The sequence below is a fragment of the Macaca nemestrina genome, chromosome 18, assembly GCF_043159975.1.
Source record: "Macaca nemestrina isolate mMacNem1 chromosome 18, mMacNem.hap1, whole genome shotgun sequence".
NCBI lineage: Eukaryota > Metazoa > Chordata > Mammalia > Primates > Cercopithecidae > Macaca > Macaca nemestrina.
The window spans coordinates 56,171,210-56,198,501 of NC_092142.1; the positions used below are offsets into that span (position 1 = coordinate 56,171,210).

The 27,292-nt window shown below is 52.2% G+C and overlaps 2 protein-coding genes across 10 annotated transcripts in view; both read left to right on the plus strand.

Annotated features, from left to right (window-relative positions):
- Nucleotides 1-17,430, plus strand: part of LOC105494040 (NLR family CARD domain containing 5) — a 93,136-nt gene extending 75,706 nt beyond the window's left edge. For 6 of the 8 annotated variants that reach the window (XM_071084584.1, XM_071084589.1, XM_071084588.1 and 3 more), the window contains exons 33-49: nt 163-249; nt 1,488-1,595; nt 2,340-2,423; nt 2,698-2,790; nt 4,789-4,872; nt 5,488-5,571; nt 8,525-8,608; nt 10,695-10,778; nt 11,171-11,254; nt 11,594-11,677; nt 11,818-11,895; nt 12,908-12,991; nt 13,078-13,149; nt 13,422-13,505; nt 15,004-15,087; nt 15,432-15,515; nt 16,318-17,430. In XM_071084584.1, coding sequence (XP_070940685.1) covers nt 163-249; nt 1,488-1,595; nt 2,340-2,423; nt 2,698-2,790; nt 4,789-4,872; nt 5,488-5,571; nt 8,525-8,608; nt 10,695-10,778; nt 11,171-11,254; nt 11,594-11,677; nt 11,818-11,895; nt 12,908-12,991; nt 13,078-13,149; nt 13,422-13,505; nt 15,004-15,087; nt 15,432-15,515; nt 16,318-16,429 — 1,474 coding nt within the window. In that variant the 3' untranslated portion in view covers nt 16,430-17,430. The remainder of the gene's footprint in view (nt 1-162; nt 250-1,487; nt 1,596-2,339; nt 2,424-2,697; nt 2,791-4,788; nt 4,873-5,487; nt 5,572-8,524; nt 8,609-10,694; nt 10,779-11,170; nt 11,255-11,593; nt 11,678-11,817; nt 11,896-12,907; nt 12,992-13,077; nt 13,150-13,421; nt 13,506-15,003; nt 15,088-15,431; nt 15,516-16,317) is intronic. The other 2 variants (XM_071084590.1, XM_071084591.1) reach the window with 1 other exon arrangement.
- Nucleotides 17,431-26,841: 9,411 nt separating this feature from the next.
- LOC105494037 (copine 2) overlaps nt 26,842-27,292 on the plus strand; it is a 56,258-nt gene continuing 55,807 nt past the window's right edge. The window contains exon 1 of one of the 2 annotated variants that reach the window (XM_011762124.3): nt 26,842-27,048. The gene's annotated coding sequence lies outside the window, so the exon portion shown is untranslated. The remainder of the gene's footprint in view (nt 27,049-27,292) is intronic. The other variant, XM_071084593.1, reaches the window with a different exon arrangement.

A 27,292-nucleotide genomic window follows, 5' to 3' on the forward strand; every position in this document is an offset into this window, starting at 1 on the left:
TTTTAGATTGATGCCTAGTTGTATTTTATAGTTTTAAAACAAGCAAAAAAACTCAAAAAGCCTCTAGGTCCCCCCTTGACACTCCTCCCCCGGCCCCGTCATGTGTGCTGATTGTCTGCTGCTCACCCTGGGGGACCTTATCTGTGTCCCCTTCTGTGACAGGGTGCAGGAGCCGTGGGCGGACAGAGCTGGCATCCTCTCCCTATTAGAAGTCTGCGCCCAGGCTTCAGGCAGCGTCACTGAAATCAGGTGAGTCCAGAGAAGAGGCCCCCTTGGAACTCTTCATCTTTCATGAGGGTTGGAACCTTTCCTTGACCTTCCTTCATCCTGTGGGGTAATAGCTGTGTCACCAGCTAGTTCTTCATGTCCCCAGGGTGGCAGGAGCTCCTGGGGTATGTGTGAGGGGCTACACATTTGTTGGGACTAGTGCAGTAGTCAAGCCACAGTGTCAGCAGAAGACATCCCCAGATTCAAAACAAAGCGCTATTGGATCCAGGCAGACATGGCTAGGAGTCCACACTGGTTGCTTGGAAGAGGCCCCCAGATGCAGTAACGCACATGATGGCTCTTCAACCAGAAATAACACAGTGACACACAGAGTAGCTAATAGCAAAGGTTTTTAGCATCCCACTCACCTATGTTCAGATCCCAACTCAGTCGCTTACTGGTTGGAGCCCATTACTGTGTCTCTCTGGCCTCAACCTCCTGCTCTTACAAAAGAGTCTAATTACAGCCCTTTGTGGGGCTGGGAGGATTACAAGAACTGGAGCCTGTAAAGATGTAAGTACTGTCACCAGCCACACAGGCTGCCCTGCTTCTTCCTTCTCTCCAGGAGTGAACAAGGGGATGCTCTGGGGACTTTATCCTCTCCCATAGCCCTCTCCCCATAAGCACCTCCATGAACATAACATTCAAGTAAAGGCGGTGAGCTTACAGCGCACATGGAGACTCCAGACACACCCCCTACCCCACCCTTCCACCACACTGTGGTTCTTGTGCCCCTCCCTCAGAAAATTCTGGAACTGCCCTTGGATCCCTCTAATGGCTTTCTGTCATGGTCTGAAAAGCCTCATCAACTTATTAACTTTAAATCGTTGAAAAGGGCCAGGCGCGGTGGCTCACACCTGTAACCCCAGCACTTTGGGAGGCCGAGGCAGGAGGATCACTGAAGCCCAGAGTTCAAGGCTGCAGTGAGCTGTGATCATACCCACCAGGCTGCACTCCAGCCTGGGTTACAGAGGAAGACCCTGTCTCTAAAAAAAAAAAAGAAAGAAAGAAAGAAAAAGAAAAATTGTTGAAAAGGCACTACTTGGGGTATCGTGTGTGATTCACGGAAGCACCTACTTTCCCATCCTAAGCTGGTCCCTGGCAGGGGAGAAGGGGACCCAGGCAAAGGGTCTCAGAGTTGGAACCGGGCAGCCCGGGTGCCAGCTGGGCCCTCCAAGGAAGGCTGCCCGGCCTCACATTGTCTACTGCTCGCTCCTCAGCATCTCCAAGACCCAGCAGCAGCTCTGTGTCCAGCTGGAATTTCCTCGCCAGGAAGAGAATCCAGAAGCTGTGGCACTCAGGTGGGACCCAGCACCAGGGACCCCAAGGCAGGTGTTGGTGTTGGGGAGGCTGCAGGGCTGCTTCTGACCAACAGTCGCCACCCTGCCCAGAGTCCTTAGAGGTTCCAAGTCTTTACACAGCCTACAGAGGTCTGACCAACGCACTTCTGAGGCGCTTCAGCCCCACCCCAGGCCCCAGTCTCAGCTCCAGTCACCCCCACGAACTTTCAGTTCCCTGAACACCATCTTGCTTGGACCTCAGGGCCTTTGCACTGGCTGTGCCCTCTGCCCAGAATGTTCTCTTCGCGCCTGCCTTCTTCACCTGCTTAGCTCCTCTTCATCCCTCAGGTCTCAGCTTAAATGCCACCACCTCAGGGAGGCCCCCTGGACCCCAAGACTTCGTCAAACACTTCCATTATCCACTGTTATAGATCCCTGGATTCATAGCACCTCTAATCCATATGGCACAGTTTTGGAAATGAAAATGTCACCCTTTTGAGTGGCTGCAGCCCTGCCTGTGTACATTCTGGGAAATAGAGCATGGTAGGATCTCAGCCTCACTTCACCTCCTCGGCTGCGTGTCCTTGTGCAGTGAACAACCTGCACAACCATACCAGCTGCCCCATCTGGACTCCTGCTTCCTAGCACTTCTCATAAGTGAATAGCAAACTGTAGGACTTCGTTTGATCGGCATTTAGTTCCCCCTACACCATAAGCTCCTTGCAGGCGGAGACTGAATCCCCCATACTGGACTAGATGTTCAGAAACTGTCATCTCCCTGTCTGTGTCCAGGTTGGCTCACTGTGACCTTGGGACCCACCACAGCCTTCTTGTGGGGCAGCTGATGGAGACGTGTGCCAGGCTGCAGCAGCTCAGGTCAGCACCTGGAAACTCTGTGTGGGGCCCTGAGTTGTCTGGTTGACCCTGGTGCCTACTCCAGGCCACGTGTGACCCTAGCATTCTTAGCATTCTCTCTTCCTTGTGCAGGAGAAAATCACACTTGGCCAGTGGAGGGGAGGGAGAGCCCCAGGGTGGCTCAGGGGAGCTCTTGGGTGGCCCCTTCTCCTCTCTTGGCATCCCCTTCTGGATGTGATGACCCCTGAGGTGTGTCCAGCCTGAAATTCTCTGGAATATCCTTGGACCTTTTCAGCTTGTCTCAGGTTAACCTCTGTGAGGACAATGATGACAGTTCCCTGCTGCTGCAGAACCTCCTGCTGTCCCTCTCTGAGCTGAAGACATTTCGGTATGCAGACAAGACGTTTACTCAGGCCCCTTTACAGCCCTGCCCTGCCCTGACACCTCCCGTCATTCCCAGCCCTGGGCTCAGAGGACTCAGTGTCTCACCCTGTGGACGGAAACCACAGGTGGCCCTGGAGATGATTTTTAGGGGTACCCAGTTGTAAACATGACCTCAGGAACATTAAGCCACATGGCAAGAAAGTTATTCCCTTTTTAATGCTCTTTCATTGCTTTTCTTTTAAAATAACTGCAAACTAATACAAAGTTTCAAGAAGACTGAGAACTGCTGTGTGCCATTTACCCAAATTCACCCTTAGAGCCGGGCGTGGTGGCTCATGTCTGTAATCCTAGCACTTTGGGAGGCCAAGGCGGGTGGATTGCCTGAGCTCAGGAATTCGAGACCACGCTGGGCAACATGGTAAAACCCCGTCTCTACTAAAATACAAAAAATTAGCTGGGCGTGGTGGTGCATGCCTATAATCCCAGCTAATCGGGAGGCTGACGCACAAGAATTGCTTGAACCTGGGAGGCTGAGGTTGCAGTGAGCCAAGATTGTGCCATTGCACTCTAGCCTAGGTGACAGAACGAGGCTCTGTTTCCAAAAAAAAAAAAAAAAAGGAAAAAGAACAAATTCACCTTTTGCCAATATTTTTCCACATTTGCTCATTTCTTCCCTCCCTCCTTCTTCCCCACCTCCCTCTTCTTCCACTCTCTCCCTCTCTCCTTTTCTGAACCATTTAGAAGTTGTAATCATGTCCCTTTACCCCTTAACATTTCAGCAAATATGCTAAAAATAAGGACATTCTCTTCCATAATCCAGTAAAATTATAAAATCCAGGAAATGTGACATTGATACGCTACTATTATCTCAACTACAGTTTATACTCCAATCTCACCAGTTTTCCCAATAATGTTGCTTATTGCATGTTTTTCCCAGTCGTGGATCCAGTCCAGGATCACAGTCTCATTTAGTGTCATCTCTTTAGAGTATTCTTCAACCTGGAACAGGTCGTTGGCCCTTCTTTGTCTTTCACAGCATTGTCTCTGACATTTACAGGCCAATTATTTTATAGAATGTCCTTCCACTTGGGTTTGTACGGTGTTTCCTCATGTTTAGAGTTGGAGTCTGCCTTTGGGCAGGAAGATCACACAGGTGATGCTGCGTTTTTGTGCCTTCCATCGGGGCACCTGATGTGTCGGTGTCCTCGGGCTGGTGATGTTAACTGTGATCACCTGTGACAGTGGTGTCTGCCAGGTCTCTCCACTTGCAAAGTTACTGACTTTCTCTTTGTAATTAACATAGATTATGTGGTGAGGTACTTTAAGATTATGTAAATATCCTGGTCTTCCTCAAACTCTCATCGGTGAATTTTAGCAGCCGTTAATAAATGTTACTTGAATCAATGAATTACTATGACAGTTGCAAAATGTAGCTTTCCTAACTTTTGATTTTCTTTCCACCTAACTGATTACACCAAGAAGAAACTCTTGGGTTGGGCACAGTGGCTCAAGCTTGTAATCCCAGCACTCTGGGATGCCGAGGAGGAAGAATAGCTTGAGCCCAGGAGTTTGAGACCAGCCTGAGCAACATAGTGAGACTCCTATCTCTACAAAAAATAAACAAAATAAATGTTTAAAAAGGAAGAAACTCTTTAGGACAGACAGATCTTTGACACTTCTTCAGTATTTGCTTTAAAGATGCAGAGTTTTTGATAAACAACAGTAACTAGCTAAACTACAGTGATACCTAATTCTGGCTTAAGTTGTGAAGTTGCTACCTGAATGATTGTGGCTTAGGAAATACTGAACTAGTCCATGCTTCTGCTTCCAAGCTCTATGGTGGCTTAATGAGTTCATGGTGGAAGAGATTTATGAAGGAAAGGAGGTCCCCTCACATTGCCCCCCACATCCCTACCCCACATCCTTGCCCTCTGCCACCAGCATTCAGAGCTCCCAAGACCCAGGGCTCCCGACTGACCTGTTGCCCTTTGACCCCCACCAGGCTGACCTCCAGCTGTGTGAGCACCGAGGGCCTTGCCCACCTGGCATCTGGTCTGGGCCACTGCCACCACTTGGAGGAACTGGAGTGAGTTGTAGAGTGGAGGGATTGGGGACAAGTGGCCCAGCTGAGGGTGAGGGGTGGAGAAGAGAGCAGGGTATTTGGGAGGGCAGGCAATGGGACTTCGACTAATGACCCTTCCCCCGATGAAGTGCAGCAGTGCTGGGTGTGGCCTGGGGAAGGATGAGCACCACAGCTTCGGTCTGAATTTCACCACTGACTCACAGAGGGGCTGTGGGCGTGGCTGCTCTGCTCTGGGCTTTGATCGCCTCATCGGCGAAAATGGGGCTCATGAGCCTTGCTCTGCTGGGCTGGCTGTGGGAATCAGGCTATGGAGATGGCTGAAGAACAGGAGGGTATGTGTGTGTGTGTGTGTCCCTGGTCCCCCAGCTTCCTCTCTACAGCCTTCATCCAGGGCATCATTTCTCAGCTGGGCCAGCTGTGACTATCATGCCTACCCAGAGCCTGAGCCCTGGGGCCAGAAATACCCATGCAGAACATGGACAGCGAGGGTGGCCCAGGGCATGCAGATGCAGAGTTGCCCTCCCAGGGGACAGAGCAGGAGAGGGGAGCTGACAGGACAGCTCAGCTCCAGGGCTGGGCAGGCTCCACTAACCCTGGCCTCTGTTTGGTCTTCTGCAGCTTGTCTAACAATCAATTTGATGAGGAGGGCACCAAGGCGCTGATGAAGGCCCTTGAGGGGAAATGGATGCTAAAGAGGCTGGAGTAAGTGGTGATGGTGGTTAATGGGGAAGGGGGTGAGTGAGTGGTGATGGTGGTTAATGGGGAAGGGGGGCAGTGAGTGGTGACGGTGGTTAATGGGGAAAGGGGGCAGTGAGTGGTGACGGTGGTTAATGGGGAAGGGGGTGAGTGAGTGGTGATGGTGCTTAGTGCTGCATGGTCAGTGAGTAGCATGCCAAGGAACCTTTGCATGTTTTGTAAACACAAACTGCCATGTTTCTGGATGGACCCAGGTGAGCCGAATGCCCTTACATGACCTTTTACTTTCTATTCTGGCTCTGAGTGCCAGCAAGAACCTTGGTCATAGGAAACAGAATACGCAACTCAAAGCAATCCAAGACAAAAATGTACTGGCTTATGTCATGGAAAATTATGAGGCCACGGACTTCAGGCACAGCTGGATCCAGGGGTTCTGTATTTGTCAGGCTTCTCTCTCACGTACTTCACTCTGGCCCTTACTCTTTTTCTGTCCACTTTGGCTTCCTTCTCAGGCGGGCCATCCCTATACCTGCAGGCTTGCTTTCTCTCAGCTTAGTGGAAAGGGAGTACCATTCTCCCGGTGGTTACAACAAAAGGTCCTAGATTGAGTCTCACTGCACTAGCTTGGGTCACCTGCCCCACCCTAAAGCAATCACTGTGGCTGTGAGCACAAAATATTCTCATTAGCCAGATCTGGGCACAAGCCCACCCTGTCTCCTGGACTTAGAGGGGTGGTATTTCAGGGTGTGAGTAATAGAAGAGGAAACAAACTCTGGGCAGAAAAAATCTACAGATGTCCACTACATTTGTCTACAGTCGTTTCCTTGGTAACTGGCAGCTTTTACTACTCTCTTCCATAATTTGAAGTCACCGAATTCTTAGAAATGCCAGAAACAGCCTCAGTCTAAAAGTCAGGTGTCCGTCCTGCACAGATTCCTGTTTAAACAGTATCTGGACAGAAAATTTAACAGAATATCTTCCGCTTTTCATCTCATAACTTTTTCTGATGACCAAAAATACACACTGGCTATAAAAAGTTCCATCATTCTAGAAATATGTAACAAACAACATGAAATGCCCTGGAGATGACACCCCCCGAGAAAACTTCTGTTGAACAGTTTGTGAACTTTTCTCCAGATTTTTTTTTCTACATATGTTTTGAATTCAGCTTGAAAGTAGCCTTTTGACTTTTTGCCCCTTAACATTGAAATTCTTCCACTTGTCCCTCTTCGCTTCTCCTGGGGAGAGGATCAGGTAAAAGGAGAAGAGGGATTACAGAGACCTTTGACCACAGGGCCCTCCTGTCATCTCACTGGTCTGTTTCTTTGCCCACTCTTCATGTGCCTGCATCTAGGCTCAGCCTTCTGGAAGCTTTTATTCAGGGGATTAGAGGCCCAGTGAGGTCATTCATTGGCTCATTCATGCATTCGACAAATATGTACTGAGCTGGGCACCTGGGCCGGGGCCAGGAGCTTGTGGTACCATGGGGGACAGGACAGATTCATCCATGCCCCCGGGGGCCTTTTTCTTCCTTCTGATTTCCCAGGCACCAAGTGCTGCTCCTTACCTCCTGCTGCCTCACTTGCTCTATCTGTAAACTGGGCATATGATATATTCTCTGTCCAAAGAAAGGGGATGGATCGTCAGTGCCTGGAGTTCTCTTCCCATCTCAGATCTGTCATTTCCAAGTGTAACTCCCCACGGGCAGCTACCCTCAAATCCAGCCAGCTTCTTCCAGCTGTCTACCTGTGATGGAGTGGGTAGGAGCATGGACACTAGTTAGGAGCCTCACTGCCTGGGTTCAACTCTGGGTAGGGTAACTGACACTTCCAGTTTGCTTGGCGCTTTCCCCATTTTAGCACACGAAGTCCCACATCCAGGAAAAACCCTTCTGTTCTGAGCCAACCAAGACAGTTGACCATCTTTCGCTTCTGCCTCTTTTTTATTTTTTTATTATTTATTTATTTATTTGAGACCCAGTCTCGCTCTGTCGCCCAGGCTGGAGTGCAGTGGCACAATCACGGCTCACTGCAACCTCCGCCTCCTGGGTTCAAATGATTCTCCTGCCTCAGCCTCCCAAGTAGCTGGGACTATAGGCGTGTGCCACCAGGCCCAGATAATGTTTGTGTTTTTAGTAGAGACAGGGTTTCACTTTGTTGGCCAGGCTGGTCTTGAACTCCTGACCTCAAGTGATTCACCTGCCTTGGCCTCACAAAGTGCTGGGACTACAGGCATGAGCCACCGTGCCCAGCCAGTTCTGCCTCTTCATGTGTGAACTTGTGCCAGTCCGTCAGCCTCTCTGTTCTTTGGCCTTCTCATCTTAACTCTGAGGATGACAGCAATCTCCCCTGCTAGGGTTGTTGTGAGGATTAAATGAGATAATACGTGTTACATTCTTACAGTCTGGTCAGAGTTCACACTCTACAAGTGCTAGCTATTGTTATTCTCCTCTCCTGCCTAGGCTGGGGGCCTCTAGAAGTACAATCGCCTGGGTCACATATGGTTGGAGCTGAGGAATGGGATTTCTATAGCTTTGGGTTCTGTTCCTGAAGCAACCACTTTGTGTATGGCCTTGAGCAAGTTCTCTAACTCTCTGAGCCTCGGCGTTCCTCACCTGTAAAATGGGGATGATGATAAACCCACCTTTCCAGATGGCCCCAAGCCCTGCGTTTGGCCCACATTTTATGCTCAATATGTGACTGCCATTATTACTGGTCATTAGTCTGGGTCCATGAGGTTCAGAACATAGAACTGCTGCCTGCCTGACCTCAGTAATTCATGCAGAGAAATAGCATTTGGACCTCCCAGTACAGTTCATTTCATAGAATTTTTACAGTGTGTGGATATAAGTGGCTGTCTTGGAGGTCCCTAGGCTTGCTAAGCACAGAGGCCTCAGACCCCCAGACAGGACAGTGCCCCACCCCTAGATGCCAAGTTTACCTGGCCTCCTCTTCTCCAGCCTCGGTCACCTTCTGCTGAACAGCTCCGCCTTGACCTTGCTTACTCACGGACTAAGCCACATGACCCGCCTGCAGAGCCTCAGGTGAGTGACCGAGTGGCCCGTGGGGGTGAGTGGGAGGAAACACTCCCCACTCAGTTGCGACCACATCCAGGGAAGCACGGAGGGCACCTCCCTGGGGATCCTTTGTGGCTCCCTCCCAGGCCCATCCCTGTGCCCTCCCAGGTGGGTGCCCACTGCTCTTGCCTTCTAATGCCACCTGTTTCCTCCTGGTTACAAAAGTGGCCTAAAGGGCTCAGGCCCAAGTTGCAGAACAACCCTTGAAGCACACACAGTTCACCCTGGGCTCTTGTTAAAATGCTCATTCTGATTCCCCAGGTCTGGAATTCTGCCTAGGTTGTGTGTGTGGTTTTGTTTCTGTTTTTGTTTTGAGCTGGAGCCTCACTATGTGGCCCAACCTGGAGTGCAGTGGCAATGCACAGGTGCAGTCATGGTGCACTGCAGCCTCAAACTCCTGGGCGAACGTGATCCTCCTGCCTCAATCTCCCAGGTAGCTGGGACTACAGACCTAAGCCGTTGTGCCCAAACTCAGCATTTCTTTGTTTGTTTGTTTTTGAGACGGAGTTTCGCTCTTATTGCCCAGGCTGGAGTGCAATGACGCGATCTCAGCTCACTGCCACCTCCACCTCCCGGGTTCAAGCAATTCTCCTGAGTAGCTGGGATTACAGGCATGTGCCACCACACCCGGCTAATTTTTGTGTTTTTAGTAGAGACAGGTTTTCTCCACGTTGGTCAGGCTGGTCTTGAACTTCTGACCTTAGGTGATCTGCCCACCTCGGCCTCCCAAAGTGCTGGGATTACAGGCATGAGCCACCGCGCCCGGCCCCAGACTGCATTTCTAACAAGCTTCCGGGTGGTAGCAATTCTGGGGGCCACAGTCTGCACTTTGAGTAGTGTGTGTCTAGACTCAGATGAGGCGGCCTTTCTATACTCCCTTTGTGATTTCACTCCCTGACGCTAGGTTAAATAAACATGACACTTACTTTCAATGTAATTTTTCAAAACATGAAATCTTGTGACTAAAAAACAAATCCAAGCAGTGACACAAAGCGTTGCTTTGTTTATATCCAAGTACACCACCTCCTACCCCCCACCTCGGGCACAGCAGAGTAGGTAGGAAATGGGGTTAGAAAGTTCCAGGAGGATATATTCATATTGGACCATTTCACCCAAAATTAATTTACTGAAAGGCGATCTGTTAATATGTATTTATTTATTTTTATTTTATTTTTATTTGTTGAGACAGAGTCTCACTCTGTCACCTAGGCTGGAATGTAGTGGCATGATCTCACCTCACTGCAACCTCCACCTCCCGGGTTCAAGTGATTCTGGTGCCTCAGTCACCCAAGTAGCTGGGATTACAGGTGTGCACCACCACACCCAGCTAATTTTTGTATTTTTTGAGCAGAGACGGGGTTTCTCCATGTTGGCCAGGCTGGTCTTGAACCCCTGACCTCAGCTGATCCACCTGCCTAGACTCCCAAAGTGCTGGGATTACAGGTGTGAGCCACCTCACCCAGCTCCATTAAAATTTAATTTGCAAAATAAAAGAAAGTAAAAACAACATACAAACAAATACTTCCCAAGGGGCTAAGACCATTTGCCTCAGCTGTTTCGTTGGTTTTTCCTACCCAGGCAGAGCAAGGTCAGGGCTCAGTAAAGACAATACCCTGGGTTTAAGGAAAACCTACCATATGCATAGATGAGAACATGATATGCCCCTGAGAACTGATTTGTGTGAATCAGAGAACCCAGCGTGAAACTAACATTCAGCCGGGCCAGCCCGGAGATCCCTGACACAGAGGCTGAGGTGAAGCTTGGTAAAGAAATGTGGAGACTGCTCCTGGGCCAGGGGCTCTGGATTCATTTCCACCCAGCCTGCAAGTCCCTAAGTCTCACTGCTGAGTCTCAGTTTTCTCACCTGGACACTGGGGACAGTAATTCCCACCTTGCTCACCACCGCCCACCTGCCAAGACCCCCAGAAGTTTTGCTGCTAGCATATGAGTTCCTGGGTGTGTAAGGCTTTGCAAACTGTAGAGTTCTTAGCACAGCACCTGCAAAGGCCTTTAAGCTCCTGAAAGTCTCTTGGTCTATTCCCTGCTTTTCCAGACTGAAGAGGAACAGTATCGGTGATGTCGGTTGCTGCCACCTTTCTGAGGCTCTCAGGGCTGCCACCAGCCTGGAGGAGCTGGAGTGAGTTGCCCATCCTGCCCCCAGACCCAGGCAATTTTGGCAGGGAAAGATGACAAGGACAAGGGGCTACCTGAGCACACCCTTTGCTTCTTCATCTCATCTCCTTCACCCACTTCTACACTGTGTAAACAACCTGGGGCCTAGAACCTTGGGGGACCCAAAGACAGGATGTGAGAGTGTCAATTGCAGCAAGAGGGATTTAGGTCAGACAACGGGGAGAACATCCTAAACAGAAGCCAAGAGTTAGGAGCTGTCACTCAACATGGGGTGATGGGGTTCTCTGTGTGAGCCAAGGCCCTTCCTGGGACTTCAGCCTCCCCTTCTTTTTCTGGGAGTGGGGTGTGGAAAAGATGAAATGGTGGAAGGCTGATGACGCTGTTCTCTCCCCCAAGCTTGAGCCACAACCAGATTGGAGACGCCGGTGTCCAGCACTTAGCTACCATCCTGCCCGGGCTGCCAGAGCTCAGGAAGATAGAGTGAGTGGCCAGCCCTACAGAGGAGGGCCACAGGGGTCACACCATGGTCCTAGGAGATACTGGCCCCTAGCTCAGGCCAGCATGGTAAAATCTCCCCTGCGCCAACCTCAGTGTCCAGGCAGTGGGGCTTGGTGACCTCCTGGCCCTCACTGTAGGACCTTAAGCCACCCCAGCCCCTGCTCTTCTCTGGGCCTTTCTGCCTCATTGTCTGGGTAGGTGTGTGGTGTCGGGGGGTTGTCTCTTAGGCCCCCTGAAGCAGGACTGGCAGCCCCAGCAGACGTGCTGGGGTGTCGGGGAGAGGGAGCGTCAGAGGATCTGATGGCTGCCCCCCTCCCACAGCCTCTCAGTGAATAGCATCAGCCCAGCCGGGGGAATGCAGTTGGCGGAGTCTCTCATTCTTTGCAGGCACCTGGAGGAGCTGATGTGAGTGTTTGCCCAGGTAGCCTCTGCCCTCTGTGCCCCCCAGGCCCACCTGGCCTCCTCTCCTGCAGTGGGCACAGGGCAGGGCGGGGGTCCCGAGTGGGCCGGCCCAGCACTCAGTGCTCATTCCTCTCCTCTTCTAGGCTTGGCTGCAATGCCCTGGGGGATCCCACAGCCCTGGGGCTGGCTCGGGAGCTGCCTCAGCACCTGAGAATCCTGCAGTGAGTGGCCCCCTGCCCACACCATGCAGTTCTGGTGGGGAGGAGGGTCCCCGGGAGCAGTGGGGGGGGGGTCCAGGCCCCCATCAGTTGAGCTGCCCTGCCCCAAGTCAAGCTGTGGCATGTACCCACATGCCTGTTCCTTCCCTGCCTCTGATGTCTGCAGCAAGAAAATCAGGAGGCCCAGCCTAGTCCTGGCTCTGCCACGGGCCCCTGCCTGCCCTTGGCCAAAACCCTGCCCCTTCTCAGCCTCAGTTTCTTCACGTGCAAAAGAAGTACAATGATCCCAGCTCAGTGCGCCCTGTAAGCGGGTCCCTGAGGGTGAATGAGAAATCCTAGCAGAGGGCTTCGCGGGAGCACAGCACCAAGCAACGCGGCCTCAGCACTTCACAGCTGAAGTCCTTGGCCTCATGGCAGCCCCAGAGGGCTGGGACTTTTTTTTTTTTTTTGAGATGGAGTCTCTCTCTGTCACCCAGGCTGGAGTGCAGTGGTGCAACCTTGGCTCACTGCAACCGCCACCTCCCGGGTTCAAGCAATTCTTGTAACTCAGCTTCCAGAGTAGCTGGGATTACAGGCATGCGCCAGCATGCCCGGCTAATTTTTGTATTTTAGTAGAGACGGGGTTTCACCATGTTGCCCAGGCTGGTCTTGAACTCCTGGCCTCAAGTGATCCACCCACCCCAGCCTTCAAAAGTGCTGGGATTACAGGAGTGAGCCAGCGAGCCTGGCCGGTGCTGAGACTTATACGTGCTCCCTTTTCCAGGCCAGGGAATGAAGGCCAGGAGAGGTGTGGAGAATTTTCCTTACTCCTACGTGAAGGACCTGGGTGTTGAATTTGGGATCTCAGACCCCAAAGCCAGGCTCCTTGATACCCACCCAGGTCCTGTGTGGATGTGGAATTAGCCAGAGACTGTCTACGGGCTGGTGCTGTGGCCTGAGACGAGGCTGAGGGTGGGGGGCTCTGAAAAGGTCCCCAGTCCCCACAGGCTCCTCTCACCCTCTCCTCTTTCCCCAGCCTGCCGTTCAGCCATCTGGGCCCAGGTGGGGCCCTGAGCCTGACCCAGGCCCTGGATGGATCCCCCCATTTGGAAGAGATCAGGTAAGTAGGGGCTGCCCGGCCCAGGTGCGGGGACAGTCCTGGGCGGGTGGGGGGTTCCTCTCACAGGTATCTCCCCTACCCTGCAGCTTGGCGGAAAACAACCTGGCCGGTGGGGTCCTGCGTTTCTGCAAGGAGCTCCCGCTGCTCAGACAGATAGAGTAAGTAGCCGCCCCTGCCTGCCTGGGGGGACCAGCAGTAGGCTGAGGGCTGCCCTTCTGTGAGCCTAACACCTGGGGAGGCCTTCGAAGTGATAGAAGCCCCAGGGATGGCGGGGGCCTGGCTCGAGAAAGGAAGGCTTTCCCAAAACTCCTAGCTTACCCCAGACCCTGGCGGCTCTGCTCCCTCCTGTGCTGATAGCGGGAGACAGGACCTGCTAGATCCCCTGACTCAAACACCCCCCATCCCACCCCACGCCCTTCTCCATCCCCAGCCTGGTTTCCTGTAAGATTGACAACCAGACCATCAAGCTCCTCACCTCCAGCTTCACGCGCTGCCCTGCCCTGGAAGTAATCTTGTGAGTGATTGGAAGAGTCCTGAGCTGGCTGGGAAAAGGAAAAGTGGGGAGGGGTGGGGGGAGTCAGCCCCAGCCTGCTGTGTGGCCTGGAGCTGCTCCCATCCTCTCTGGCCAGTCCTCCCATTTGTAAATGGGGAAGATCATTCTTACTCAGACATCCTCTCAAAGACATTTTAACACGGGAGCTGCAGGTGATGTTGGGTAAAACAGTTTACCTTCTCCTGCCTTTTTCCCTATTTGCAGAGTGGTGGGAGGGGAGGTGGGCCAGGTGAGCTCTGAAGGTTTTTGGTCCAACCTTTCTTTTGGGAGGCAGTTGGATAGACCACCTTGTCTGCTTGATGAAACCTCCATTTATGAACCACAGTTGGTAGTGAACAGTGGCTAAAGGCAGAAGAAAGCCACTCCCAGACCTGCTGGCTGGCTGGCTGTGCTTGGTTGTGTCTTAGCAATCAGAATCCCCCAGACCTTGGGGCCTTGCAGTGCTGCCTCATGGGTAAACTAGAATTCTAGGACTAGCCTGGGACCCTAACCATGGTATGGAGGACACAGCTGTTTCCTGAAGAACAGGACACAAGTGATTACAAGATTATTTTAGTTTGCATCCTAAAGATCTTAACCCTTCTCATTACACCAAAGAGAAAGTCTCAGATCAGTGCTAATTTATCTTTAACACCTAACACAGGATTCTCCCTTTTTAACCAAAAGGGTTAAAAACCCAACATCTTAGGAAGGGCATATGTTCCAACTAGAAGTTAATACCATTGTTTGTACTATATTTATTTTTGTAACTACCTTCTATATGGGGTCTGTAACACAAGTTTTCCATTGATAGTAGTAATAAATGTTTCCTTTTAAGATTAATTTTATTTATTTATTTATTTATTTTTTGAGACAGGGTCTCCCTCTGTTGCCCAGGCTGGAGTGCAGTGGTGCAATCTCAGCTCACTGCAACCTCCACCTGCCAGGTTCAAGAGATTCTCCTGCCTCAGCCTCCCGAGTAGCTGGGATTACAAGTGCCCACCACCACACCCAGCTAATTTTTGTCTTTTTAGTAGAGACAGGATTTCACCATGTTGGTTAGGCTTGTCTCAAACTCCTGACCTCAGGTGATCCAACCGCCTTGGCCTCCCAAAGTGCTGGGATTACAGGCGTGAGCCACCACGCCCAGCCAAGATGAATTTTTTAAAGTAAGAAAAAAGAGGGGGCCGATTTAAAGAAAAATATGATGCATCCTAAATACAGGAGGTGCATGTGTGTGGCAAAAATGGCAACATCATGTGAACGTCATGATCCAAACTTGACGGGGAGGGGAGCAGGGAGGAAGGTAACCTGCACCCTGGCGTCTTCAGGGGAGGACACACAAGCACCCTATCAGGTGGCCTCTCTTGAAAACCCTTGCCCCCACGATTGGCCCCCTGCTCTCCCCACTCACTGCCTTGTCTCCGCCCCTCGACCTCCTTGCTCTCCTGCCGCTGACTTTGGGACCCCTACCCTGCAGGCTGTCCTGGAATCTCCTCGGGGATGAGGCGGCTGCCGAGCTGGCCCAGGTTCTGCCGCAGATGGGCCGGCTGAAGAGAGTGGAGTATGAGGGGCCGGGGAGGAATGGGGTGGGCTGAAGGGGGACCTACCTCCCGGGAACACCAAGAGGCCACCGGGGTCAGTCCCCCACCTCCCAGAAAGCCCTTCCTTGAGTTGCACACTCTGGTCTGTTCCAAGCCCCTGCCAGGCTTAGTTCCCCCTGGGTTCTAGCCTTCAGCCTTCCTGCTGCACCCACCACAAGTCCCTGTTGTCTTTTGGGTTCTCTGAGAAGGTAGTGTGGGAGACTGTGTCCCCCCACCTTGGCCTGAGGAAGGGACCTGGGAAACCCTCACACCCATTCTCATGACCGTGTCTCTCTTTCGCCTCCCCTCTCCGTCCACTGGGAAGCCTGGAGAAGAATCAGATCACAGCTTTTGGGGCGTGGCTCCTGGCTGAAGGACTGGCCCAGGGGTCTAGCATCCAAGTCATCCGGTAACAGAGGCCTGCAGGGGCAGGGATGGTGGGTGGGAGGCTACACCAACCCCCAGATCTAATGGGACTCCCTGGAGGGAGGCGGCAGGGCCTGGGTTGGGGATTATCAAAGGAGACTTGGACCACTCCACTAAGAATTTGGCAGCAAGCAGACTTGGATCAAATCCCAGCTCTGCCACTTGCCAATTGTGTAACTTTGTAGCCGTAACTCACCCTCTCTGAACCCCAATTTTCTCATCTATGAAATGGGGATACTGATGGTATCTACCTCAGAGAGTTGTAAGGACTAAACGAGCATATAAAGCACTGAACCCAATGCCTGGCACATGGTAAGCACTTAAAATAGTAACTATAATCAGAGCCATCACATACAGTTGTATAGGTTGTGCACTGCATGAGAGCATTAAACCTAAGAGGCACCATTCACATTGTCAACCTGCTGGATTTCTAGCAGATGAGAGTAAAGTGACTCGTTCTACCAAAATCATATATTATGACAATTTCAGACAGATGGCAGTAAAACATCTTGAAGAAAGAGGGCCTTTTCCTTATTTGCACAAATGTGTCATATGAGTGTGGTCTTAGCTGGCATCACTATCTCCCAGGGAGGAAGGTTGAGTTGGAGAACTCAGGAGGCAGGTGTAGAGGACACCCTCTCCCTAGGTCAGCTGGTCTAACTCCTGCCTCTGCCAGGTAACTCTGGGCACAGCTCTACCTTTTTGGGCCTCAGCCTCCCAATCTGCAGATAGGACAAAGGACAGAGATGGGAGGATGAACGAGTGCCTATATCTGTGCCCCACAGCCTCTGGAATAACCCCATTCCCTGTGACATGGCCCAGCGCCTGAAGAGCCAGGAGCCCAGGCTGGACTTCGCCTTCTTTGACAACCAGTCCCAGGCCCCTTGGGGTACTTGATGGCCCCCTCAAGACCTTTGGAATCCAGCCAAGTGATGCACCCAAGTGATCCACCCTTCACCCACTGGGATAAATGACTCAGGAGAAAAGAGCCTCAGCAGGGTGCTCTGCACTCCACCCAGGAGGAAGGATACGTGTGTCCTGCTGCAGTCCTCAGGGAGAACTTTTCTGGGAACGAGAAGCCGGATCTGGCCAAAGGAGTATCCTGCTTTACATGTAATATGTGTGATCAACTGGGGACATGCGGCACACAATGAGGGTGTCATGATAATGCATGACACGTAAGGTTGTATGAGGCAGCATGACCCCTTGACATGTGGTGTTACATGAAACTCCGTGTGATGCATGTTCAATGGCATGGGTCCTGGCATCCCAAGTGGCAGGATACATGATTGTGGATCCATATAGGACACATGACAAATGTCCATGCCACAGGACTCGTGGCTGGCCAGATGACCTCAGGCTGGCCCAAGATCTAATTTATTAATTTTTGAAGCAAATACATATTTATAGACTGCATGTGTGGAGCAGCTAGGTCAGGAAAAGTCTTCTGCGCGAGCTGGGAGGGGAGAGTGTCCATGCACTGACCAGTCCAGGAGCCCAAGGGCCAGGACTCTGGGACAAGCTGGGGACTTAGCCATGAAGTCCCCTCCTGCCTCATTCCTCAGCCTACCCATCTGTAAACTTGATGACCTCTCCCTTACTTACATACTAGCTTCCAAGGACAGGTGGAGGTAGGGCCAGCCTGGCCTTGGGAGTGGAGAAGCCCAGTCTGTCCCGTGTAAGGGACAAAGCCAGGTCTAACAGTACTGGGTGGGGGGCACTGCCAAGACAATAGGCTAGGCTAGTGGGTCCAGCTATTACCTTGGTGGGATTCAGGTGAGCCTCCAGGCACTCCACATGTTACCCAGTGTTCTTGTTACTTCCAAGGAGAACCAAGAATGGTTCTGTCACACTCGAAGCCAAGTTTGATCAATAAACGTGATGGTCTTCCACCTCTAGCCTGAGTCCGATGTTTCCTGCTACTCCACTGAAGTCAGAAGTGGTTCACCCCCTGCCCTGGGGACTGGACAGCAGTGCAGACAACAGAGAGGTGTGTTGAGTGGAGCACTGGCCTGGGAGTCAGGAGACATGGGTTCCCAGCTCAGACCTTTTCTCTAGTCATGTGGTCATGGGCAAGTTACCTCCTCTCTCCACACCTCGCCTGCAACATGAGGATGTTATGGAAGCTCAGCATGTTAAAAGCATTTTTTGTTTGACTTGCATAACATTGAAACTACTTTCTGAACTCATTGTCAGTATTTAAAATTGGGAATTTTACATAAAAATTCAGATTCTGCCGGGCGCGGTGGCTCAAGCCTGTAATCCCAGCACTTTGGGAGGCCGAGGCGGGTGGATCACGAGGTCAGGAGATCGAGACCATCCTGGCTAACATGGTGAAACCCCGTCTCTACTAAAAATACAAAAAACTAGCCGGGCGTGGTGGCGGGAGCCTGTAGTCCCAGCTACTCGGAGGCTGAGGCGGGAGAATGGCGTGAACCCGGGAGGCGGAGCTTGCAGTGAGCCGAGATCGCGCCACTGCACTCCAGCCTGGGCGACAGAGCGAGACTCCGTCTCAAAAAAAAAAAAAAAAAATTCAGATTCTGGCTGCTTTTAAATGCTAATCCAGCACTCCCACTAAAGAGTCACATGACTGTGCTTTTTAGTTGCACACACATCCCTCAGCTTGCTGCAGTCCTCACCGCTCCCCATTGTCTTGACACCCCACCTGACCCCACTTTTTGCTGTTCTTTGACCCTGGCCTGGAGAGTTTGCATGGGGATGTTGTACCAGAGGAACATGGCTTTGGAAGTGAGACAGGCATGGAACAGAAGGTGACTTAACCCTTTGCTACCTGTCTATGAGGTACGTGGGTTAGCAGCCACCCCGCAACACACACACACACACACACATCAAGACTGCTGGAGAAGTCAGGAAAGCAAGACGAAGAAAGTTACTGGCAAAAAAAAAAAAAGTACTGGTTCCATCCTAGTTCTCCTCTCTTTTTATAGCCAAATATCATACGACGTGAAGAGATGCCCCAAATGACAGATCAGCATCCTCTCTCCCTCCTGTAGTTAAAACAAGTTGATTTAGGGGGAGCCTCCCACCTCATTGTGAAAAAACAGGTCGGGAGGGTGCAGTTACAGCTGAGCACCACTGGAGGGCAGGCTAGCCCACTGGCGATTCATGCGACAACTTCCTTCACTGTGGGACCCAGAAGGAAGTTAGGAGGTGATGCTAGGGCCTGTTCCCACCTGGCCTAGTAGCTTGGGATGTCCCCGCCTACCAGTGGCTCACCTGGATGGCTTGGCCTTGACCTTTGCAGCCCTCCAGGTTGTTCCCGAACCCCTCCAAGCATGAGGAGAAAGTCCTCCGGCCGAGTGCCAAGCACCCATACCTCACACAGGGCCACCCTTACCGGGCCACGGTCAGGGCACACCTAGCAGCAAATTGGCCCGTCTGCCTGGTCATGGGGGAGAAAGTAGGCAGGAAGAGGATCCAAGAAGTTTACCAGGCAATCCTGGGCCCGAAATTCTGTCTCCCTTTCCTGGGACATGATGCCAAGTTGACCTTGGCCTTCAGTGTGCCCAAGATCACCTTCACACTACAGGGGTTGCATTTCCTCCCCTCCTTGCCCAAGAATGAAGGATGAGTCCCTCAAAGCCTGGAAATGGCTTGGCAGAGGAGCCAAGGCTGAGGAAGGAGCAGACGGTACCAACCAGAGGCACCTGGCCATGGGGGACAGGGGACCCCGGAGCTCAAGGACACTATTTTCATTTGCTGCATAGCCATTTTACTTTTCTCTTCTGCTTTTTCCCCCTTCATATCTGCCCAAATTCTACACTCCAAGAAACTTTCAGCAGCTTCCCTGAAATAAACCACAGTATTGCCGGCACTGCAGAGCTGGCTGGGCCTACATCAAGTTGGTGTGAAATCGCCTTGTTCATTTTATTAAGAAACTTCCTGTCTTGCAAAACTTCCTCTCTTGCCACCTGCCTGCTTGGAGGTCTTAACTGGTTTTTCGTTTGTTTGCTTGTCTTGTTTTTGTTTTTGTTTTTGTTTTTGAGACGGAGTCTCGCTCTGTCACCCAGGCTGGAGTGCAGTGCTGCAATTTGGGCCCACTGCAACTCCACCTCCTGGGTTCAAGCAATTCTCCCACCTCAGCCTCCCAAGTAGCTGGGATTACAGATGTTCGCCACCACGCCTGGCTAATTTTTGTATTTTTAGTACAGATGGAGTTTCACTATGTTGGTCAGGCTGGTCTGGAACTCCTGACCTCAAGTGATCCACCTGCCTTGGCCTCCCAAAGTGCTGGGATTACAGGCATGAGCCACCATACCCGGCCTGTTTTTCTATCCAACACGGATAGAGTATAACCTCCCTGCCCCCTTCTTCCCCAAAGTAGGCTCAGTTTAAATATATACATGAAAACAAATAAAATTCAAAGAAAAGCAAGGTTATGGGGTGTCAAGCAGGATGATCCAATGGAAGCTCCCCATCTCTGCGTGTGAGCCCTCGCACTGAGAATGCGATCAGGCTGGTAAGTACCCGTGTCTATCTGCAAGACTGGGAAAATCTCCTTTTGCTACTTTGTCTCTCAGCCTCCATCTTATAATTGTACAAATTGAATGTTCATCTTTCTTTTTTGTTTTTATTTATCATTATTATTTTATTTTTCCTTAAGTTATTGGGATACAGGTGGTGTTTGGTTATATGAGTAAGTTCTTTAGTGGTGATTCGTGAGATTTTGGTGCACCCAGTGCCCAAGCAGTATACACTACACCATATTTGTAATCTTTTTTTTTTTTTTTAATTTATTTTTTAAGACGGAGTCTTGCACTCTCGCACTCTCACCCAGGCTGGAGTGCAGTGTCGCGATCTCGGCTCACTGCAAGCTCCACCTCCCGGGTTCACACCATTCTCCTGCCTCAGCCTCCCAAGGAGCTGGGATTACAGGCGCCCGCCACCACGCCTGGCTAATTTTTTTGTATTTTTAGTAGAGACAGGGTTTCACCATGTTAGCCAGGATGGTCTCAATCTCCTGACCTCGTGATCTGCCCACCTCAGCCTCCCAAAGTGCTGGGATTACAGGTGTGAGCCTCCGCGCCCGGCCATATTTGTAATCTTTTATCCCTCACCCCTCTCCCACTCTTCCCCACAAGTCCCCAAAGACCATTGTGTCTGAATGTCCATCTTTCTGATGGGAGTCACAGACTCCCCTTTCACTTCCTTCACACGCCTCAGGTGCTGTCAAATTGCCTCCTCTATCCTTCCGCTAAAGACACACACCTGTCCAGCCAGTGGTTCCCAAGCTGTAAAACTGCAGTTATAGAAATTGTAAGGGTGTCAGGATCTTGTCACCGTGCAGATTCTGGTTCAGCAAGTCTGGGGCAGGGCCTGAGATTCTGCATTCCTAAGAAGCCTCCAAGTGATGGCCGTGTTGCTGGGCCATACTTAGCTTAGAAGACTGTAGATGAGAGGATCACAAGCCTGACTGCACATTAGAATCACCTGGGAAGCTTTTAAAAATCACTATTTTTAAAAGGAGTATTTGGGCTGAGTGCAGTGGCTCACACTTATAATCCCAGCACTTTGGGAGGCTGAGGCAGGAGGATCACTTGAACTCAGGAGTTTGAGACCAGCCTGGGCAAAATGGTGAAACCTTGTCTCTACAAAATAAAATAAAATAAAATAAAATAAAATAAAATAAAATAAAACACACACACAAAAATTAGCCAGACGTGGTGACGTGCACCTGTAGTCCCAGCTACTCGGGGTATGGGGAGTGGGGTGGGGTGCTGAAGTAGGAGGATCACTTGAGTCCAGGAGGTGGAGGCTGCAGTGAGCCAAGATCATGCCACTGCATTCCAGCCTGGAGGACAGAGCAAGACTCTGTCTTGGGGGAAAAAAAGAGTATTTAGAAAGCTCCCTGAGTGATTCTAGTGTGCAGCCGCAGTGGAGACCCACTGGTCTGGAGTATGCCATCTCTTGGAGAGGCTGGGCAAGCCTTTGCACCTGTACCCCTTATTTTGTCCTGAGGATCCCATGACCCTCCCTCTCCAGAGAGGGACACTAACTCCAGAGACTTTTCCTAACTTTTCTAAAGGTACAAAGCTGGTAACTGGTGGCACCAGGAATCAAACCCGGGTCACTCCTGTGACACCCACAGGGGCTACCCCAGTTTTCTCATCTGTATAGTAAGGGGATGAGCAAAAGGAGGTTAGGCATGAGGACCTATGTTCTTCGGCTGCAAAGATGACCCTTATGGCTCATTTCTGCACTCCCTTGGGGAGAGCTCTGGATCCTCAGCCACCTGCCCTACCTGGTTATCTTTGTAGAGCATCACCATCTGTGATATACTCTAGGCCCAACAATCCCAGCAACCACCTCCTCTGTTTCACAAATGAGGAAACCAAGACGCAGAGAGAGAACATGACTTGCCTAAGGTCACACAGTGAGTATTTAGTGGGGCTCTGACTCCAACTCTGGAACAAAAGGAAAGGGTGACCTTGGGGTGGTCCTGGGCTGGAGATTTAACTGGCCTGCATGTCTGTGTGCTCCCTGGAGAGAGAGGGGCCCTCAGGAAGGCAGGAGGACCGTGTACCCTTCTTGGGCTCTGCTTCTGCCCCCAACCCTACACTTCATGGCCAAAGCTAGGCCTGAGGACCTGCGGCCCCACTAGAGAAGGACATGCACTCTGGGCACATCCAGAGCTTCCAGGAAAGACCGTTCAGTGGCTGGTTTGGTAAAGATCATCTCATCCCGGGGCAAGGCTCAGGAAGTTCCAGGGACTGCTGGTCTTTGTCCTGCCTCCCAGTCACCCCAGTGAAGAACCCTCCCCTTGGCCCTCGGAAGCCACACCTGGTGGCTCATCCCATACACACCCCAACCCTGCCCTAGCTGCCCAGAAAGAGACCTTTGCCCTGGGAAGGAGGGAACAGTAGAGGAGCTTTCCCTGGGGAAGAAAGGCCAACTGGGGTCCCCTGGGTTAGGAGCCTGGGGCCAGAGGCATCAGTGGTCCTCACGGGACCCTTAGTCCTCCACCTACCGGCCCCCCACACACACACCCACACATACTCCAGCACAGGGTGAGAGCTGAGGGAGGTGTCTGGGACTGTCTGGAAGGGCTGGAGAGGTCCGGATATCCTGATCCTAGAAAGGGACCGTCCTTGCATCAGAGTGACCACAACCCTGGAACTTGAAAAATAGCAATTATATGGCCGGGTGCAGTGGCTCACACCTGTAATCCCAGCACTTTGGGAGGCTGAGGCGGGCGGATCACGAGGTCAGGAGATCGAGACCATCCTGGCCAACACAATGAAACCCCATCTCTACTAAAAATACAAAAAATTAGCCAGGTGTGGTGGCGGGCGCCTGTAGTCCCAGCTACTCAGGAGGCTGAGGCAGGAGAATGGTGTGAACCCAGGAGGCAGAGCTTGCAGTGAGCTGAGATCGTGCCACTGCACTTCAGCCTGGGCGACACAGAGAGACTCCATCTCAAAAAAAATAGCAATTATACACCAGCCCTGGTGTCTACACTTGCCTGGCACGTTACAATCTCACTGAATCCTGTCTCATTGGATTCTCACAACCATCCCATAAAACAAATACTGTCTATCCTATTTTACAGAGAAGGAGAGCGAGGCCCAGAGGATTGAGTGATTTCACCCAGGGAGCCTCTGAGCAGCTGGGATTCAAACTTATGGCCATGACTCCATGCCTGAGGTTTGACGCTGGAGTCAGCCACACCTGCCTCTAACCAGGAGATCCTTGAGGGGATCCCTCAAGGATCCTGATATGTTTCCATATCAACCCCCTGTGGCAGATGCTATTTTCTAAAGACAGCCATCACGCTACCTTCCATCCCACATGCTCTTCCTACTATGTGACGGTGACACCCCTCTGTGACTACAACAGAAGTGACATTATGTGACTCCCAAGGCAAGGGCCTGAAACAGACGATAACGCTTCCAGTTGCTTCTGTGCAAATGCTCACTCATGGAACCCTGTGCCATGCCACTAGGAAGCTAGGCTACAAGGAATGGTCACACGTAGGTGTTCCAGCTGACAATTCCAGCTGAGGTTCCAGCGTCCAGTGCCGGCCATATGTTCAAGAAAGCCTTCTAGACAATTTCAGCCACCACCATGATCTGACTGCAACTGTATGGGAAACGCTGCACAAGACCTGCCCTCGATGAGCCCTGAGGACCCCGAGAGTGTGAGGGATAAGTTTTGGGGTGATCTGCGATGCAACATAAATAACTGGAACACCCTCCCTCCCCCACCCCTCACACACCCCTGGCCCAGCCAGATCCCTAAACAGCTGGAGCTCCTTCAATGTGTCTTTCATTCACAAGCACACTGATGTGCACAGGCAAACCTGGGTATTCTGATTCGTTTTTCCAAACAGCTTGGACTGTGAAAATAAACACCCCGATGGCAGGTGTTGACACACATACCCTGACATGGGTCTATTTCGGGGCCTGTAGGCCTCCCACTGTGCACCGAGAGGCCTCCACCTGGGCAGGGAAAGACTTCGTTTAACATTTTGCAGTCTTGTGTTGGGTGTAGAATGAGGATAAAGCACGTAGAATCAACCTGTGACGGATGCTTGGCCTTAATCAACTGCCTCGGGGCTCTCCTGATCCCTGGCCTTCTTTTTTAAAGATAGCTTTATTGGGACATAATCCATACACCATGACCTTTGTCCTTTTAAAGTATGCAAGTCAGTGGTTTTGAGCACATCTACAGTTGTGCAATCATTACTATAATCTAACCTTTTTTTTGACAGGGTCTTGTTCTGTCACCCTGGCTGGAGTGCAGTGGTGTGATCACTGCTCACCACAGCCTCAACCTCCTAAGCAACCTTCCCACCTCAGCCTCCTAACTGGGACTACAGGCGTGTACCACCACACCTGGCTAATTTTTTTTTTTTTTTTTTTGGTAGAGATGGTGGGGTCTCACTATGTTGCTCAGGCTAGTCTTGAACTCCTAGCCTCAACTAATCTGTCTGCCTCAACCTCCCAAAGTGCTGCGATTACAGGTAGGACTGCACTCTGCCTAGAATCTAACTTTAGAACATTTTTTATCATCTTCCAAAGAAACCCTTTGCCAATAGCAATCACTCCCCATTCTCCACTCCTGGGCCAAGGCAACCACAAATCTGCTTTGTTTCTTTGTGGATTTGTCTATTCTGGACATTTCATCTAAATGGAGCCATATAATATTTGTCTTTTGAGACTGACTTCTTTCACTGGGCATAATATTTTCCAAGTTTGTCCATATTGTAGCATGTATCAATACTTCACACCTTTCTTTTTTTCTTTTTCTTTTTTGGAGGGGGGATGGAATCTCCCTCTGTCACCCAGGCTGGAGTGCAGTGGTGCAATCTTGGCTGCAACCACTGCCTCTTGGACTCAAGCGATTCTCCTGCCTTACGAGTTGCTGGGATTACAGGTGCTTGCCACCACGTCTGGCTAATTGTTATATTTTTAGTAGAGACAGAGTTTCGCCATGGTGGCCAGGCTGGTCTCGAATTCCTGACCTCAAGTGATTGCCTGCCTTGGCCTCCCAAAGTGCTGGGATTACAGGTGTGAGCCACCACAACTGGCCAGTACTTCACACCTTTCTATGGCTGAATAATATTCTGTGTTGTGTGGATATACAACATTTTGTTTTTCCATTCATCAGTGGATGGACATTTGGGTGGTTTCCACTTTTTGGCTATTATGAATCATGCTGCTATGTACATTTGTGTACAAGTTTTGTGTGGCCATATGTTTTCATTTCTGCTGGGTACATATCTAGGAGTGGAATTGCTGTGACTCCTGGCCTTTGCACTCTGCCTCCTTGGCTAGAGATCCAGTATCTTCCTTGACAGGCCCAACTATCTCATCCTTCAGGTCTCTTAAAGGAAGCCTCGCTGACTCCCATGGCTGAGTTGGGTCTTCTGTGCCACCCTATCTCCAACCTTTGCACATTTCATATGGCGATGTGATTGCCTGGGTCCTGGTCATGGCCCCCACAGGTGAGCAACTTGAGAGAGACCGTCTGCTTTTGTTCACCACTGTTCATTCCAGTGCCTGGCTCTCCTGCCGCTGGAAAGACAAGAGACAGATTCTGAGCAATCAGGAAAGGCTTCCTGGAGGACGTGGGGCTGGAGTTGGGTTGATAGGTTGGTTTGCCCCAGAGCTGGGCAGAGGGCTTTGATGGCTTCCATGGAAGAAAGGTGAGGAGAGCTTAGAGAAAGGAAGGATGGATGGGTGACAAGCAGGCAGAGAACAAAGCTCAGAGCCCCCGGGCTGTTTAGTCTCGGCCCCTCTAAGGCTGCAAAGTGCCAGTGACTCAGATGTGGAGGGAGGCTCACACGCTGCAGCGTGAGGCTCCCACATTAACCCTCACCTGCCTGGAATCGAAAAGCCACAATGGAAGCACTCGGCACGCGGCGTTAACCCTCAGCTGCCCAGTCCTTGAGCCCCAGGGCCAAGGGCTGTGGACATGGCCTTGAGATCCCCGGGAAGGCCCCGCCCTCCCTCCCCCCAGAATCTGATTACGTTAGGCTCAGCCTTCTGATGCCCGGTGGTGAACTTGCCCAGAGAGCACCTAAACACCGTGGAGCGGCCAGCGGCTTGAGCGCCCATAGACAGACAAGTGTCCTAAGAATTGGTGCCTCTTCTAGGGAAAAGGAGGCCTGGGCTCCAAGACCTTAAAGACTCGCCTAATTTTCCGCACGGATGAGTAGCCCCAGGCCCCGTTCGGATCCGTCTTTATCTCATCGTCTGTGTCAGAGAAATATGTCATGTTTCCAATCTCTGGCGGCAAGAAAATGCCGAGCTCTTTTGCTATTGGAGAAAAAAAAAAAAAAAAAGGAAGAAAATACTGCGGCCCTAATCCTGCCCAATACATCCCAGAACCCAGCCTTGGGTGTTGCCCCGAGGGCGCAGCGCCGCTCCCATCCGCGCTGGGGGTCCGAGTGGCCCTGGGGCCCCGCAGGCCCGGGCTGAGGCCACCCCTCTGTTCCCGCGTCAGTGGCCCTGAGCGCACAGCGCTCGGAACTCAGAGGTGCCAGAGACTCCGGCGAAGCAGGCCTGGGGAGGGCGCGAAGCCACGTTGTTCCGATCCTCAGCCACCTGGGTCCCAGCCTGGAACCTTCAGACCCTGGCGTTCGGGCCCCCTCGGTGCCAGACGCCCCGAGTGCCGGGGCGCGCCGGGCGCGGGCTGGGAGCGGCGGACAGCGGGCGGGACAGCGCCCCCGCTCCTCCCGTGGGAGGGCGCGCGCCCCTCCAGGAAGCTCCCGCCTCGCCTCCCGCTTCCCTCCCCACTCCCCGCCTCGGCCGGAGGGAGGAGCCCGAGCCGCCACCGCCGCCGCCGCCGCCCGCCCGGCCCGGGAGGAGAACCGGACCCGGAGCGGCTGGGAGCGCACGCGAGCGGGCCGTGGCCGTGCGGGCAGCGCCCTGAGCCCGTCCCGCGCCCGCGGGCCCGGCCGAGCAGGAGCAGCGCCCGGGGATGCCCGGGCGGCCCGGAGCGCGGGCAGCGGCAGCCGTGCGGTGAGGGCGGTGGCGCCCGTGGGACCCGCGGTGAGTGGGGCCCAGGCAGGTGGGGCAGCTTGGCGCGAGTGCCCAACTTCGGCCTTGGGGCTGGGCTTCTGGATCCAGCGGCGGGTCCGTAGGAAGCCGGGTTCCGCCTCGGGGGGCTGCGGCCGTCTAGCCCCCACCGCCCGCGCGAACCCGGACACCGGCGCTTCGGTGACTCAGCTCCGACCCGGCCACGCGGGGGCGCCCCGCCGGCGCCCGGACTGCGGGGGAAGGGCGGGCGGGGTCC